The 18295-nt window shown below is 47.1% G+C and overlaps 2 protein-coding genes across 3 annotated transcripts; both read left to right on the forward strand.

The window, feature by feature from the left end:
- On the forward strand, positions 11092–18032 carry LOC8062148 (anthocyanidin 5,3-O-glucosyltransferase). 2 transcript variants are annotated; one of them, XM_021457100.1, is made up of 2 exons: positions 11092–12668; positions 17061–18032. In XM_021457100.1, exons 1-2 carry the CDS (start codon positions 11309–11311, stop codon positions 17120–17122), a joined length of 1422 nt encoding a protein of 473 aa, XP_021312775.1. In that variant the 5' UTR covers positions 11092–11308; the 3' UTR covers positions 17123–18032. The 2 variants fall into 2 exon arrangements, with proteins under 2 accessions (XP_021312775.1, XP_002456316.2); XM_002456271.2 differs by lacking the exon at positions 17061–18032 and adding an exon at positions 16023–16988 and having other exon boundaries at positions 11094–12668.
- LOC8062149 (UDP-glycosyltransferase 88F3) lies at positions 12737–14989 on the forward strand. The gene has a single exon (XM_002456272.2). It carries the CDS (start codon positions 13290–13292, stop codon positions 14718–14720), a length of 1431 nt encoding a protein of 476 aa, XP_002456317.1. The 5' UTR covers positions 12737–13289; the 3' UTR covers positions 14721–14989.

Raw genomic sequence — 18295 nt, forward strand, 5'->3', positions numbered from 1 at the left:
GCTTGTTTGTCCAGTAGGGCGGGTATACGCCTACACTAACTACAATCAAATATCTCATTTTTTAGACTTGTTACCAATATTACAAGATAAATGATGGGCATTTATTTATAGATCAGCTGTGTTTCTCAATTTTTCTACATAGCATTTGTGAAAACCAAATATATGTTCCCAAATGAAGTACCGTAATTTTCATAGACTAAAGGGAAATTAAAATACTCCTGTTCAGACCCTAATTTTCTACATAGCATTTGTTAAAACCAAATATATGTTCCCAAATGAAGTGACGCCAGTGGGGTAGGTTTGTTTTTTAGTTTTATGATTTATTTTATTTTTGTAATTTTTTTCTAAATGTCACCGTAGCGTTAGCACGGGCAATATACTAGTATAAAAAGTATGTGGGAAATTGAAAGGGGAAATTATTAGGTAAGCAAAACAGGGAAACATCACGCGAGGGAAAACAAATCCATAAAAAAAGGGTCGTGAAAAAATAATGGAAAGGTAAAATAGGAACACCCTATATATAATGATACAGGTATGACACGATAATTTTGTAGATTCAATAGTTGAAGTATATATATAAGAGTATTTGAAGATGTCGTATTAGAATAGGAAAGGAATTATACAATCCATGAAAAAAGAACCTTTTATATCTCCCTTAATACTAGTTTCTTGCAAGGATGGCAACGGGGCGGATTCAAATCGGGTGGAGTCTCTGTGCACCTGAATCCGAAACCTAAAATTGAAATCAGAAACCGTACCGAACACCGATTTGTGTGATAGTCTATCTCCAAAACCAAAAATTGCGGATACTCAAAACCCAAATGGATACTCAAAATCCGCTTTGTATGGCAACACAACATAATAGCAATAATTTAAATATTCTAAGTAAATAAGTTATTATTAGCATATTATAAAATATAAAATTTAATTATAAATGATTTATTTCAAATATCGATTGGATATCTACGGGTGAAAAACCAAATTCGAAACTGAACCCGATAGGTTTCGGCGGCCCAACCCGAAAAGGGTGGGTGAAAATCATCCCCAAATCTGAATATGTGAGAACTGAAACCTACAGATATCTTATCTGAAACCGTCCCGTTGCGCTCGTGGGCGTATCGAGTTAGGGCTTCCTGTCTCTCGGCGAGTTTAGGTTTCCAACACCTTCCCTCTCTCCCTCTGTTCCAACCTCACTCACCGATCTGTTCCACGTTTGAGTCCACCCTAAAACTCTCCTTGACGGAGCCAAAGCCCCTCTGCTAACCTAGGTAACTCTGCCGTGGAAGCGGGTGTTAGGGCTTGGCCTTCGTCTTGTCGGGGGTGGTGACTCGGCGGCGGCGGAGATGGATGCGGTGGCGGGCATGATGGAGAAGATGAAGTTGTCTGATGCAGAGAAGAAGGGGATCAGGGTCAAGGCTGGTGGAGAGGGGGTGGCGAAGACGGTGGGCGTGCAGGCAATTGGTAAGGTTTTGGCGGATCGGCCGGTTCATACGGAGGCCCTGGAACAAACCCTGGGGAAGGTTTGGTGTCCACTTCATGGGATCGGCTGTAAGGATCTTGGTTCAAACCATTTCCTCTTTACGTACAATCAGCCATCGGGGAAGAAAAGGGCGATCGACGATGGGCCGTGGCTGTTTGGAAAAGATCTGATCGTGGTGGTAGATTTCGATGGACGGAAGAGGCTGGAAGATATCATGTTTAACAACATCCCAATTTGGATTAGGGTTTCGGGCATACCACTTGGGATGATGAACAAGGAGACGGGGGAGATGATAGGGAATGAGGTGGGGGTTTTTGTGGATATGGACTTGGAGGAGGATGGATCTGCAGTGGGACAGTACCTTCGGATCAAGGTTAGATTGAACATTACAAAACCTCTGATGAGGGGTGTTTCGCTAGTGGTGGAGGAGGGAGAAAATCTGCTGTGGTGTCCGATGGTGTATGAGTACCTACCGGACTTCTGTTTCATCTGTGGCGTCATTGGGCACATAGATAAAACGTGTGCTCAAAGGGGTGAAGGAGATAATGTACCGCAGTTCTCTAGGAAGCTGAGGTTTATGCCGGAGAAGAAAAGATGGGAGGAAGGGTTTAATGGTGGTGGCAGCTATAGTAGAAGGAGTGGATCCTGGCGGTCAAGCGGGAGTGGCGAGGTAAAGAGGATAGGCGGAGAGACAAAAACGAAAGAGTCTGGGAGAAGTGCGTCTCTTTCCTGGCGCAAAGATGAGGAGGCTGGAAGGGAGGAGCCGGAGGTTCAGAGCCCCCTAAAGAAGTTCATTCCCCCCAAAGGAGGGAGCGGGGGGAAAGTCAGCGTCTCAAAATCTGGAAAAGAAAATCCAGAATGCTAGGGAAAAGCCAGAGGAAAGGGTGGTGGGGTCTGAGAGTGTAACGGAGAAGACCGGGTTGCTAGGTTGCGATGTGGCAATGGGTGGAGAGGTTGTGGAAAAGGTGCATGGGAATGAGAAGGTGCAGGAGACTCGGAAAAAGGGGAAGTATAAAAAGCTAGCGAGGGAGCAGGAAGGGAAAAGTGATGGGAAGGAGATGAAAATCACTGAGGGGAAGAGGTGCAATAGTGACATGGAGGTAGATGGACAGGGCAACGAGAAGAGAATGAAGGGGGGCCTAGTGGAGGAAAACAGAGACCACTTGGAGAAGGCGGAGCTGGCGAACCAGCTCTGCGAGCAGAAATGAAAATAGCAGCTTGGAACTGCCGGGGTCTGGGAAACCGCCCGGCAGTTCGGGGGCTCCTCGGCTTCCAAAAGGCTGAGGAGGTGGATGTGCTTTTCTTGTCAGAAACAAAACAAGACGAGAAAGGCATGAGGAGATTCAGACGCATTCTGAACATGGGAGACATGGTGGTGGTGGACTCGGTAGGAAAGGGGGGGGGGAATTGCAGTGTTGTGGAGGAGGGGGATCAATGTGACGCTGAGAAGCAAATCAAAGCTTCACATTGATGTAGATATTGAGGATGTTAATGGACGAGTGTGGCGGTTTACTGGAGTATATGGGGAATCCCAGGGGGACAAAAAATTTTGCACATGGGAGATGTTGAAGGGTTTATCTTCTCCAAGTGATGGCCCCTGGATGTGTGCTGGTGATTTCAATGAGATCTTATATAACCATGAAAAGGAGGGTGGAAGAAGCTGTCCACAGTCTCATATGGACCAGTTCAGAGAGGCTCTAGAGGTATGTGAGCTGCAGGACCTGGGTTTTTTTGGAGATGCTTTCACTTGGAGGAACAATAATCACCGGGTGGAGGGCTACATTAGAGAACGTCTGGACCGGGCCGTTGCAAACTCTCAATGGCGTGGTCTGTTTCCAGCAGCAAGGGTGTTCAATGGTGATCCAAGGCACTCTGACCACAGACCAGTTATTATAACTGTGGAGAAACGAGATGGCCCACTGCGCGGCAGGAATGGAGGGGGTTTCAACTTTGAAGCCTGCTGGCTAGAGGAAGAGGATTTTTGGAAGGTAGTAGAGGAGGCTTGGGAGCAGAGTTCTGCATTACAGGACTCTAAAGTGATGGGTGCTTTAAAAGGAGTTGCGACTAGCCTGAAACATTGGAGTCAAAATGTTCTGGGGGACTTGGAGAGAAGAATTAAAAGGTGAAAGTTGAGCTGGAAAGGTGTAGGGCGGGGGTTTTAATCCAGGAGGCAGTGACAAGGGAGGAGATTCTACGCTTCAAGCTGGATAGGCTAGAGGAGCAGGTGGATATCTACTGGCGACAAAGAGCTCATGTTAAGTGGCTGGAGAAAGGAGATAGAAACACAAGTTTCTTCCATGCGACGTGCTCGGAGAGAAGGAGGAGGAATAGAGTGGGAAGACTTAGGAATGAAGCGGGGTTGTGGGAGGAGTCGGAGGAGGGAAAGAAGGCGGTGATTTCTAACTATTTTAAAAACCTTTTCAGGTCGTCGGGTCCTGCTGACAGAACACAGCATCTCTTAGATGCTGTTGGGCCATTAGTGACAAGTGAAATGAATGAGCAATTGTGCAAGCCTTTCTCAGCTGACGAAGTAGAAAAGGCTTTGAACAGTATTGGTGATTTGAAAGCACCTGGCCCTGATGGCTTGCCGGCGATCTTTTACAAGAAGTGCTGGGATTTAATCGGGAACAAAGTAACAGAGGAAGTGATGGCAGTCCTAGCGGGCGGGGATTTTCCGGATGGTTGGAACGACACAACAATTGCTCTTATACCGAAAGTCTCAAATCCTGAAGAAGTAAAGGATCTACGCCCAATCAGTCTCTGCAATGTCTTGTACAAGATGGTGTCAAAAGTGCTCGCAAATAGACTGAAGGTCATTCTACCAGAGATTATCTCCCCAGCACAAAGTGCCTTTGTTCCGGGTCGACTTATTTCTGATAACACCCTGGTAGCGTATGAAATCCTCCACTATATGCGCAATAAGAGAAGGGGAGAGGCTGGCTATGCTGCGATTAAATTGGATATGAGTAAGGCGTATGACAGGGTGGAATGGAACTTTCTAAAAGATATGATGACAAGAATGGGTTTCTCCCATGGGTGGATAGAGCTCATAATGAAGTGTGTTGGTTCTGTGAAGTATAAGGTCAAGATTAATGGGTCTCTGACGGAGGAAATAATTCCTGAACGCGGGCTAAGGCAAGGTGACCCTCTATCACCGTACCTATTCCTGCTGTGTGCTGAGGGTTTCTCCGCCCTGTTGAGAAAAGCTGAAGCTATGGGGGAAATTGGAGGTGTGAAAATCTGTCAAGGGGCTCCAAGCATCTCTCACCTGCTGTTTGCCGACGACTCTCTGATCCTAGTTCGCGCAAACGGGGAAGATGCAACAAAACTCCAGAGTATTCTGGACTTGTATGCGGAGTGTTCAGGACAGGTGATCAACAAGGAAAAATCTGCTATTTTGTTCAGCAAGAATACAAGGGCAAGTTGCAAGGTAGCGGTGATGCAGAAGCTTGGGATTGCTAGGGAATCTTTTAATGACAAATATTTGGGACTACCAGTTCATGTCGGGAACAATAAAGTGGAAATTTTCAGTTATCTGAAGGAGAGGGTATGGCAAAGAATCCAAGGTTGGAAAGAGAAGCTGTTATCAAATGCAGGTAAAGAAATAATGATAAAGGCAGTGGCTCAAGCAATTCCTACGTATGCGATGGGATGCTTCGATATCACTAAAGAGGTGTGTGACCAGATCAGTCGGCAAATCTGCAGATATTGGTGGAGTCAGAATGATAAGGAGAATAAGATGCATTGGCTGAGTTGGAAGAAATTGAAGAGACCAAAGAAGCAAGGGGGGCTTGGGTTCAGGGATGCCCATGCCTTCAATATGGCGATGCTAGCAAAACAGGGATGGCGGCTGATTCAAAATCCAGATTCTCTTTGTGCAAAAATTCTGAAAGCAAAGTATTATAAAGAAGAGCATGCTCTGGATGCAAAACCAAGAACAGGCATGTCCTATACATGGCGAAGTATCTTGAGAGGATTGGAGTTACTGAAAAAGGGAGTGGTCTAGCGAGTGGGCAGCGGAGATAATATCAGAATCTGGGAAGACCCATGGGTGCCACAGGGAGTAACCAGGAAGCCGATCACGCCCAGGCGTGGAAACATTCTAACGAGGGTGTCCGAGTTGATCAACCCATTAACAGAAGACTGGGACGAAGAGATGATTCGTGCCATATTCTGGGAGGAAGATGTCCAAAAAATACTCACAATACCGGTGCATTTGGAGATGGATGATATTCTGGCATGGCACTATGACCCGAAGGGCTTGTTTTCAGTAAAGTCAGCCTATAGAGTCTGTTGTGATGACCAGAATCGCCGCAGTAAGAATGATTGGGCAGCATCGAGTTCCAGCAATGGGGATGGCAATGAGAAGGTCTGGAGGTTGATCTGGGATATGCAAGCGCCGAGCAGACTGAAGCATTTCTTATGGCGGCTGGCACATAATTCTCTGGCGCTGCGCCTAAATCTAAAACACCGAGGAGTTCAGGTGGAGGATGATCGGTGTATCATGTGCAATAGACTAGGCGAAGATGGTGCTCACCTTTTCTTGAAATGTAAGCAGGCCCGAGAGCTGTGGAGTAGAATGGGCTTGGAAGAAACTCGCCTGAATATGGTGAATTGTGCTACAGCTAGAGAAGCAATTCAGAAAATGCTGACAATGGGTGATGAGCTACAGTTGAAAGCAAGCTTTCTACTGAATAATTGGTGGCAGGAACGAAACCAAGTCAGAGAAGGGAAGAGGAGAAGGTCTCTGGATGACATTGCTAATCTAAGTGGAAGACAAGCAATAGAAATCTCCAAGCTGCAGAAGGTAATCCAATCAGTCCCAAGAGCTCAGGCCACAAGGAGGAGATGGGAGAAACCACCTTCAGGTATGCTGAAGGTGAATGTGGATGGGGCGTTTAGAGACGTGGATAAAACTGGAGGGTGGGGGTATGTTATCCGAGATGAAGAGGGTGCAGTGATCCAGACTGGTCTGGGTAGAATTATGTATGCGGGCAACCCATTACAGACTGAGCTTATGGCATGTCTGGAAGGAGCAAAAGCCGCTCTGTCATTGGGAGCGAGCCACTTCATCTTGGAAACTGACGCCCAACATGTGGTCTGGGCAATGCAAGGGGACGATTTCAGGTTGGCGATGGTGGGCGGCTTCGTCCATGAACTCAAACTTCTGTTAGCGGAGAGCTCAATTTCTGTTAGAATTTCACATGTTCCACGCGATTGTAATAAAGTAGCGCATGAGCTTGCTTCGTTAGGGAGAAGTAGAAGTGACTCGGCACCTTTGGTGCTGGCCGGAGGGCCTCTTTGTATCAGAGATTTGGTGTCAGGCGATTTAGCCGACGTGGTTGAGTAATGGAATACGAATTCCAAATCAAAAAAAAGAAACCGTCCCGTTGCTATCCTTAGTTTTTTTACTATTTTTCTCCTACTTATGTAGACACCCCTCTCTATCTTTCTTGACACTACCTTCCCCATAAGATTTGTTGTTGACATTCTTTAGCCTATGATAAGATAAGTTCACAAACTTATGGATATCGATGAAACTTTTACTCATGAGTATTTCAAGGTAATGATTTCCGCAATGAACGTGTGTATAGTAAACTTCAACACGTTTGTCCAAGAAGTTTTTTTTTTTTGAAAGATCCGGTTTCACCGGCTTTGATTAATAATAAGAGGAGACGTTTGTTCAAGAGTAATGTTATCAAAGAGAGGGAAAGTAGAGAGAGTACTTGAACAGTAAACTAGTTCTTCAACAAACTAAGCAGATCAAAGCTCACTCATGTTGTTTACTCTACGTCCGTGATCAGCCAACTCATAGAAAAAGGATGAGAAGAGAGCGGCGAGTCCACCGCTAAGTCCTACATAACATAACTGGTACTACACCATAACTCAAAGATAGTGTTGGGTGTAAGTTGATAAAGGTTTTGTTTCAAAAAAATTAAGTTGTTCAAAATGCCAAGATAACAATAGATGGTCCGTTGGTAAAAATTCTTTCTTTGTTTCTTATACTAGCGACACACCTTTGTTTTTTTTTTGCGATAAAAAAAGAATTATATTATATGATAGGTGAGTACATGAAACACGTTACAGACACTTTAGATTACAATATAGTACTTACGCTGTGTAAAGCACAACTCAAAACCTAACCTGTTAGATGCTTTGCAGTATAGATGATCGCATAGGCAAACACTCGGCAAATGGCCTGAGAACAAATGCCCAACGAACGACGGCCAACATTCCAGTAGGCGAAATTGAGGAACTTCTTCTTTCCGGTGTCGTCATTCTTCTTTCTGCCACCAAAGAGTGAGGATGACTAATCTGAAATTATTCTCTCTAGTCCTTCATTGTGGCTAAATCTAACCACAATAAAACGGAGAAAAGACTGGAGAAAATTATTCCATGGTAGCGACATCATCTTCGCATTGATGCCGCCGTCCGAAAACAAAAGTCTCCATGTCGTCATGTCGATGAAGATGCTGACGCCAAAGTTGTCATCCTTATCTTCAACAGAGCTGTTATGGAGAAACTGATTCCACCTCTCTCCTTCACCGTCGCCGGAGAGAAGGAGAAGATAAAATTACAATACCAAAAAATTGGCATGGAGAGACTCTAACCCTAGACTCGATCTACTAAAGAAAAACTTATTAGAAACAATGGATCCCACTCCCTTCAACCTCCAGCGAGATACCGAAGGAGAAGGGAGGGGGACCAGCGGCGGTGGAAGACGGGAGCTGCGGCGGCGATGGCGGCGGCATCGGCGGCGCTAGGGCAGAAAACGCTTGAGCATGTTCACGACCCACATTTGTTAGGAAAGGGTGGAGTTGCGGCGGGGGAGGGAGGGGGGAGGTCATCGGTGTGAGCACGGGTGGCTTGGGCGATGGCAGAGGCTGGCGGGAGGAGTGAAGAGAAAAGATGTCAGAAGGAAGAAGAGGCGAGGAAAAAAAAAAAAGAAGAAATAAAGTTGCTACTGGAAACAACACGTGCGTGAGTAGGCAATGGCCTGATTCATCAGGCTGCCACTGTAGTACATGCATCAAGTCCATCTTCCTCGCTAGAGATGGCCTATGTGCAGGATGTTTCCAAACAGGTGGCGTTGCAAATCTGCGATCCGACTAGGGCCTTGTTTAGTTTACCCAAAAACCAAAATCTTTTCAAGATTTCCCGTCACATCGAATCTTACGCCACATGCATGAAGTATTAAATATAGACGAAAATAAAAACTAATTATACAGTTTACCTGTAAATTACGAGATGAATCTTTTAAGCCTAGTTGCTTCATGATTTGATAATGTTTGTCAAATAAAAACGGAAGTGCTACCGTTCCGAAAACTTTTCAGTTTCCGGAACTAAACAAGGCCTAGGGTGTCCCCAACAACGGGTGATGCCGTCAGCCGACTCGGATTTAATTCGACATGGAGAATGAGGCCTTGTTTACTTGAAAAAAATTGTAAAATATGAACAATAACATTTTCGTTTGTATTTCATAAATATTATCCAATCATAAGCTAATTAAATTTAAAAGATTCGTCTACTAAATTATATGCAAATTATGTAATTAGTATTTTTTATATTTAATGCTTCGGCCGCAAAATTTGATGTGATGACGAATCTGAAACATTTTGTAAAATATTTGGGAAAGTAAACAAGCCTGAGCCAAAAATGACCTCACTACTGACGAAAGAATCGCTCATCTATCTGTTTCTAGCGAGGCATGCTAGTCCACCACGTGGAACTCTACCTTGTTTTCTTCTCTGTTGTTTCCTACTTAGGGCATGCGGCAAGGAAGCTAGGTCCAAGCCCTGTCGGCGAACTCCACTTCGGTGAGCTCGAGCTCTGATTCGAACCCAGGTCTAGGCTCTTGTTTACTTCCAAAATTTTTAGCAAAATAAGTATGGTAGTATTTTTATTTATATTTGATAAATATTGTCTAATCATAGACTATCTAAATTTAAATTACAAGCAAACTGTATAACTAATTATTATTTTTATTTATATTTAATGCTCTATGCATATACCGCAAAATTCGCTGGGATGGAGAATCTAAAAAATTTTGTAATTTTTTTAAAACTAAACCAAGCCCGATCCTGCCAGCGAGTTCCACTTCGACGGGCTCGAGCTCTGATTTGGGAGGAGCTAAACATAAAACTACTTTCGTTTAGGGCCTTGTTTACTTCCACACAAAAATCCAAAATTTTTCAAGATTTACCGTTACATCGAACCTTTAGATGTATGTATGGAGTATTAAATATAGACGAAAATAAAAACTAATTACACAGTTTGGTCGAAATTGACGAGACGAATTTTGTGAGCGTAGATAGTCTATAGTTAGATAATAATTATTACAAACAAACAAAAGTGCTACAGTGTTACGAATTTTTTTCCTTATGGAACTAAACAAGGCCTAGATTTGAAAGGGAATATCTAAACATCGAATGGACATAAGGGTATGTAAGGTAGAAAAAACTTTTTTTCAGCGTGTTGCCTAAATATAATTTATATGTGTATGGTATGTTTTTAGAACCCAATATAATATGACCTTGTTTAGTTCCCAAAAAATTTTGCAAAATTTTTCAGATTCCTCGTCACATCGAATCTTGCAGCATATATATAGAGCAATAAATATAGATAAAAAATAACTAATTGCACAGTTTACCTGTAATTCGGGAGACGAATCTTTTGAGCCTAGTTAGTCTATGATTGGACAATATTTGTCAAATGCAAACGAAAGTGTTACAGTGTTTGTGTTGCAAAAAAAATTTGGAACTAAAGCCTTGTATAGTTCCCAAAATATTTTACAAAAAGTTTCAAAATCCCCATTACATCGAATCTTGCGGCACATGCATGGAGCATTAAATATAGATAAAAATAATAACTAATTACATAATTTACCTGTAATTTACGAGACGAATCTTTTGAGCCTAATTAGTCTATGATTAGATAATATTTGTTAAATACAAATAAAATTACCTAATTGATCTATGATTGGATAATATTTGTCAAATACAAACACAATGGTACAATATCTATTATGAAAATTTTCTAACTAAACAAGGCCTATGTCTAGTACCATTAAAAAGCGTGTTGGCCTTTCCTCAATGATACACTTCACGTCGCTTTTAGCTTTTTATTGACTACTACTGGTGTTTTGTTATTATTCCATGTCGCTTCATACTATTTAATATTAAACGAAAGGCATTGCTATTTTCTAGTTGTAAATTAACAGATTGGAGGAATGTATTTTATGCTACATCTCTAAAGATGACGTGGAAACCAAATAGCCAGCAAACTAGCTCTCTTAGGCCTTGTTTACTTCCCAAAAAATTTTGTAAAATTTTTCAGATTCTCCGTCACATCGAATCTTTAGATATATACATAAAGTATTAAATATAAACAAAAATAAAAACTAATTACACAGTTTGGTCGAAATTGACGAGACGAATCTTTTGAGCCTAGTTAGTCCATGATTGGACAATATTTGTCAAATACAAACAAAATTGATACTATTCACGTTTTGCCAAAAATTTTGGAACTAAACAAGGCCTTATTGTTGGGGACGAAAATAACCGATTGGAGGAAAATTACGGAGCGAGCAGCGAAGTACCAAAACCAACCGGACAAACAGGTGCGGCCCATGTTAATGCTCCAGTCGCTCACCGTGTTGCGTGCGCCGCCTGTCCTATATCTTTGCGGAATGGGATCACCAACACCAACACGGCCTCTTCCCTTCCCGGCCAGTCGGCTGTTGCCTGTCGTCGCTGGTGAGCGGGATCATTCTATTTCGCCTCGTCCTGTCCAGTCCACTGGTCGTGAGTTGTGAGAAACCAGCAGGCCATGACGGAGAAGACGGTGGTGCTGTACCCCTCCCTGGGCGTGGGCCATCTGAACCCCATGGCGCAGCTGGCCAAGGCCATCCTCCGCCACGGCGGCGTCGCCGTCACCATCGCCGTCGTCGACCCGCCCGAGAAGCACGCCGTGCTGGCTGCTGCGCTGGCCCGCCTGGCCGTGGTCAGTCCCTCCATCACGGTCCACCTCCTCCCCATCCCGCCCTGCGCCAGCAGCAACCAGCATTCCCACCCCATTAAGCCCATCCTGGATGCGCTCCGCGCCGCGAACCCCGCGCTGCGGGCGTTCCTCGCGTCGCGGGTCCCCGCCGTCGACGCCCTCGTGGTCGACATGTTCTGCACCGACGCGCTCGACGTCGCCGCGGAGCTCGGGATCCCCGCCTACTTCTTCTACCCGTCCGCGGCCGGCGACCTCGCGGTGTACCTCCAGATTCCAGATCTCTTCCGCGCCGTGCCGCCCTCGCCCAAGGACATGGGCAAGGCGGTGCTGAACTTCGCCGGCGTGCCGGCAGTCCGCGCTCTCGACATGCCTGACACCATGCAGGACTGGGAGAGCGACGTGGGCAGCGTACGCCTGCGGCAGCTCGCCCGGATGCCCGAAGCTGCAGGCGTTCTGGTGAACAGCTTCGAGTGGCTGGAGTCGAGGGCACTGAAAGCGCTGCGTGACGGCGACTGCCTGCCCGGCCGCTCGACGCCGAAAATCTACTGCGTCGGTCCCCTGGTCGACGGTGGCGACGCCGAGGGAAACGGCGAGAGGCACGCGTGCCTCGAGTGGATGGACGGGCAGCCCAGGCAGAGCGTGGTGTTCCTCTGCTTCGGAAGCCTGGGCGCCTTCCCGGCGGCGCAGCTGAAGGAGACGGCGCGCGGGCTAGAGCGTTGCGGACACAGGTTCCTGTGGGCCGTGCGAAGTCGGGAGCAGAGCTCTCGCGAGCCTGATCTGGAAGCGCTGCTTCCGGACGGGTTCTTGGAGAGAACCAGAGGCAGAGGACTGGTGCTGAAGAACTGGGCGCCACAGACACAGGTGCTGCGGCACGAGGCCGTGGGAGCCTTCGTCACTCACTGCGGGTGGAACTCGGTGCTGGAGGCTGTCATGTCCGGCGTGCCGATGATCTGCTGGCCGCTGTACGCGGAGCAGAGACTGAACAAGGTGCACGTGGTGGAGGAGATGAAGCTTGGGGTGGTGATGGAAGGCTATGAGGAGGAGACGGTGACGGCCGACGAGGTGGAGGCCAAGGTACGGCTGGTGATGGAGTCGGAGGAAGGGAAGAAGCTCAGAGAGAGGACGGCGATGGCCAAGGAAATGGCTGCCGATGCCATGAAAGAAAGCGGGTCGTCTCACGTCGAACTTGGTGAGTTTCTAAGGGGTTTAGGATCCAAGTGATGGATCTATGTATACTTATTTCATCCGTTCTAAATTATATGATGTTTTGAGTTTTTTATATATATTATTTTTATTATGTATTTAGATATAGTATGTAGAAACGTATCAAAAGTAATGTATCTAGAAAAACAGGAAAAAAAAGGTCTTATAGTTTAGGATTAAAGAATTACTAGTAATGAATAATGAACTGTCTGTAAGATGGATGCTGATGCAGGGTCTGGAACTGCCTATAATGTGGGATTGTATGGCTACTTCTCATTATCGTTGTTTACAAAAGAAATATATTTTTGTGACAAAGCTCATACTGGTGGACTGGCAGCTGAGCAAAGCAACCCACTTCCTTGACCAACTTCACGAGGTTTTGGATTCCAGGATTGGCCGCCGTTACCATTGTCCAATTCTCCGTTTTTGCTGTCGGCAAATCTTCAGTCCTAGCCGCCTCTCGCAGTCAACGAGGTTGCGTAGTGCACTAGTGCATGATCTGCGTCGAACTTTAGCAGCTGGCTGCTGCTAGTATTTAGATTTAGCAGAGGGGCCAACAAGGCACGCACATAGATCATCGATTCATTGCGCATCCACAATACAGCGAATGGGCAGCGTCGTGGTCCTGTACACATGGATGGTCCGGGGCCACCTCCACCCGATGGCGCAGCTCGCCGACCGCTTGGCGGGCCACGGCGTTCCCATCACCATGGCCATTGCCGACGTCCCGTCGTCCAGCGACTCCCATCAAACCGTGGCCCGTCTCTCCGCCACCTACCCTTCCGTCTCCTTCCATCTCCTCCAGCCGACAACCGCCCGTTCCGGGGACAAGGCCGACCCCGACGCCGACCCCTTCATCACGCTCATCGCCGACCTCCGCGCCACCAACCCCGCGCTCCTCGCGTTCGTGAGGTCCCTCCCGTCCGTGAAGGCGCTCGTGCTCGACTTCTTCTGCGGGTGCGCGCTCGACGCCGCCGCGGAGCTCGGACTCCCGGCCTACCTGTTCTTCACGTCCGGCGCGTCCCCGCTCGCTGCCTATCTGCACATCCCCGTCATGCGCTCCGACGTCTCCTTCGGGGACATGGGACGCTCGTTGCTGCACTTCCCCGGAGTGCACCCGGTTCCTGCCTCGGACTTGCCTGAGGTCCTGCTTGGTCCTCACAACGAGCAGTACAAGGCAACCATTGATCTCTTCGAGCAGCTCCCCAGAGCGAAGGGCGTACTAGCCAACACGTTCGAGTGGTTGGAGCCCCGCGCCGTGAGGGCAATCGAGGAGGGCAGCCCCCGCCCCGGCGGCGAGCCAGTGCCGAGGCTGTTCTGCGTCGGCCCGTTAGTGGGCGAGGAGAGGGGAGGAGACGGGAACGCGAAGGCGAAGCACGAGTGCTTGACGTGGCTGGACGCGCGGCCGGCGCGGAGCGTGGTGTTCCTCTGCTTCGGGAGCGCTAGCTCGGTGCCGGCAGGGCAGCTGAGGGAGATCGCGGTGGGGCTGGAGAGAAGCGGGCACGCGTTCCTCTGGGCCGTGCGCGCGCCGGTCGCGCCCGACGCCGACTCGACGAAGCGGTTCGAGGGCCGCGGCGAGGCGGCGCTGGAGGCGCTGCTCCCGGATGGGTTCCTGGACAGGACGCGCGGGCGCGGGCTGGTGGTGCCGACGTGGGCGCCGCAGGTGGAGGTGCTGCGGCACCCGGCCACCGGAGCGTTCGTGACGCACTGCGGGTGGAACTCGACGCTGGAGGCGGTCACGGCGGGCGTGCCGATGGTGTGCTGGCCGATGTACGCGGAGCAGCGGCTGAACAAGGTGTTCGTCGCGGAGGGGATGAAGCTCGGGGTGGTGATGGAGGGTTACGACGAGGCCATGGTGAAGGCGGAGGAGGTGGAGGCCAAGGTCAGGCTGGTCATGGAGTCCCAGCAGGGAAAGGAGCTCAGGGACAGGGTGGCCGTGGCGAAGGATGAGGCCGCCGCCGCGCTGGAGACCGCCGGATCGTCAAAGGCAGCGTTAGTTGACTTTATCATCGACATGGAAATTTCGACGCGTCAGTGAACCTATGAACCTATTACCTATCAGACACGCTCACGGGAGCAGAGTTTCACTATGACACAGTGACACGAATTCTTCGTTTCTCTTTCTCGTGTTTCACTCTTTATATTTAATGCCCTATGCATAAGCCGTTGGAATGTGCTGTTCTTTTTTTTGGCTAAAAGAGCTGGATTGTGCTTAACCTAATCTTGACCTTTTCGTGTGATGGCTAACTCCGAGAGATATTTTGTTAGCAACGGGTAGTTGTTTGTATATTCTGAATATTTGATCGATATTGCTTCCCCTCCTGCTCCTGTTGCTTTTGTAGTGTTTTAGGCCCCGTTTAGATTGGAGATGAAAATTTTTTGGGTGTCACATCGGATGTGTCGGAAGGATGTTGGCAGAGGTTTTTAGAAACTAATAAAAAAACAAATTACATAGCTCATCAGTAAATTGCAAGACAAATCTATTAAGTATAATTAATCTATCATTAGCACATGTGAGTTACTGTAGCACTTAAGGCTAATCATGGAGTAACTAGGCTTAAAAGATTCGTCTCGCGATTTTCAACCAAACTGTGTAATTAGTTTATTTTTTATGTACATTTAATGTTGCATATATGTGTCCAAAGATTTGATGGAATGGATGAAAAAATTTTAGGTGAGGAACTACAGAGGGCTTATAGTGCTGCCTTGGTTGCGAGGCACATGCTGTCTGGCCCATCAACTCATGGCCATATCCTAACATTCCCCTCTCTTAAGATTCGGTTTGTCCCCAAACCGATAAGAAATATGGAACCACCGGGATCCCAAATGATTCTTGACTTATTAAGGCCAAGGTCTTGTTTAGTTCCACCTAATTTTTTTTAAAAAAAATTAAGAATTTCTGTCATATCGAATCTTACGGCCTATGCATATAGCATTAAATATAGATTAAAAAATAATTAATTATACGACTTGCCGGTAATTTATAAGACTAATCTTTTGAGCCTAATTAGTCTATGATTGGACAATAATTGTCAAATACAACAAAAGTGCTACTGTAACCAAATTTCTCCAACTAAACAAGGCCCAAATGGTAATATGCTACTTCTGTTGTTTTCCTTTCCTACCATACCGATAAATATTGTAGTAGCAAAAGGCTCATGAGACAAGAAATATGTCAAGCTGAAGTCATTAGCACTTCCTTGCTGGTAGACAAAAAGCCCATATCAAGCATCATCATTTGCCAGCAAAATTCCAAAGTCACAGACTGTGCAACCAGTAAACAATCAAAGTTTTCGGAACTAAACAAGACCCTGGTCACTAAAGGATCTATCAACTGCAGAAACCTATCAAAGGTATATCTGGTGAACCGTGGCCAAGACTTCCAAGGAACTAAAATGATTTGAGCAGCAATCAAACACACAGGTACATGCATGTGTAAATTTGTCTTAGCATTTGCACTGTCAAGTTGTCTTACTAATGCACAGGGATCACACCTGGAGCCATCATCTGTAATCGAAAGAGGGGCTGCACCTGAAGTGTTAGTTCCAGAAGTATCTGTCCCCGATATAAAACTCCAGACAAGAGAGCCATCTGCAACTTGTATGCACCCAAAGGACATCTGAGGTGGAACAACTACGTTGATGTGTTCAAGAGCACCAGAATTGCATAGCTGCAGAAAAATGGCCAGAGTTGGACTCCATCACACTTGATCTCGAGCAGCACATGCAGTGACCATAGTGGCACGAACTGCAGGGAAAACCAATCCAAACAAAAATATGGACCATAAACTGCAGCAGAGCTTAAAATGGTGTCCCTGAGCAAATTATTGCAGTCCTGCCTAGAAGGTGGCCAGGCTGCAACTCAATGTAGCCATTCATGGACAGTGCAGCCCTGCATAAACTATAAGCTGCCAAATGCTCGTGAAACATAGGTACTCTGTTCAAGATGCGGTCCAAAAAAGGCCTTCATACCAATCTGTGTCACTGCAAACACTCTACGCACAGGTAGCAACAAACCCTTAGCCATCCATCGTGCAGTGGCAAGTGGCAACAGTCAATAAGGGAGCAACTACAGCACTTCCAATTAACTGTGACTCAATGCTCCGCTTGGGATTCAACTCTTCTGTACATCAGGCATCAGAAGACAAAGATTAATGCAACAAATCTTGTTTAGCCTGCCAGTGATATCCATGGACTTTCCTCTTGCAACTTGAAATTTCTGTCCAGATTCCTTAAGCAAGGAAAATCGATAATTTCCACCACACTTCCGCTATACTAGCTCTTGAATTGGTGCACAAAAATTCTTCCCATAAGCTGAGCAATGAACACTCTCCGTGATGTTGTGAAAATGTCTTGATTCATGGCTTCTATGCATTCAGGTGGAGGCCATGGAGTTGGTCGAATAGCAGCTCTGCTACACACACGAACTCAACTTGCATAGGTGGTGGTGACCAGGTTACTGCTCAATCCAATCGGACGAAGACAAAAGCCACGAGTTCACCACATTCTCATCACAGCTCCTCACAAACACTACCGACGCACCAATCATGTTGAAATCAGAGGGATTAGTGAAATCACCTCCACAGAGCTCCTTAGCTTGTAATGCCGAAGTGACATGGATGATAGTAATTAAGACCCTGGCGCCCCATAGCAGACAGCACAGCGCCTCGGACAGCAGTGGCGGCCTTCTCCGACACCTCCATCGTGCCGAGCTCGGTGGCGAACGCGGAGCCCGATGTAGCTAGATGATGGTCGTTATGACTGGCGAGAGCTCGCACGTGAGTGTGAAGGCGAGGACGCCACCGACAGAGAGGTGGAGGCTGAGGTGGGCGAACTTGCGCACGAACTGGATGGTGAATGTCATGCCCACGAAGGCAGCGGTAAGGCGCACATGCCACGGTCGGCTAAAACCGAGATGGACGAGGAGGGGCATGCCACAGTGGAGGCGCAGGATGAGCGAGGAGAGCTTGGCCAAGAGGTGACGCGCGTCAGAGTCGTCGGAGGCGGGTTCAAGTAGGATGGCGGCACGAGGAACTTGTGCCGGAGGGAGAGGATCTGCGAGCCGTTAATCCACAGCGACTCGAGCTGCTCGGACGCGGGGCGGAGTGACTCGGAGGTGGTTTGGTGAAGGATCTGGTCGGCGTTGAACTGCGCGACGTCGGCCATGAGAACCTTGTTGCCGGTGGATGGGGTACCTTCTCGTCCACCTCTAGCACTTTCAACTCCTTGTTAGAGCAACTATTATAATACAGCCAGCGGCTGGCTGTAAGATTTCTTTACAGTCTTATTACAGCTCACTCATATAATGGTTAGCTTATCACTATTAATATATGACCCATTTGTCTGTCTCACAGATTTTCTTGATTTTTGTGTCTGAGCCGGCTATAAGCTTACAGCCCGCTTTTACTCTCTCTCATCTTCTCTCTCCTCCACCTCAGCATTTAGCTGGCTTATAGCGTACTATAATACTTTATTAGAGGCAGAGATGTACTCGGGCTCATCGGTGTCGAGTTCATGTAGAGCTGTGACGATCCACGTGGGGTCAACGAGGAGCGTGTACTCGACAAGGCCGAGGTGGAATTCGAGAAGCCGCACCGGCTCCACCTTGAACTCT

Source organism: Sorghum bicolor, chromosome 3 (genome assembly GCF_000003195.3).
Source record: "Sorghum bicolor cultivar BTx623 chromosome 3, Sorghum_bicolor_NCBIv3, whole genome shotgun sequence".
NCBI classification, from domain to species: Eukaryota; Viridiplantae; Streptophyta; class Magnoliopsida; order Poales; family Poaceae; genus Sorghum; species Sorghum bicolor.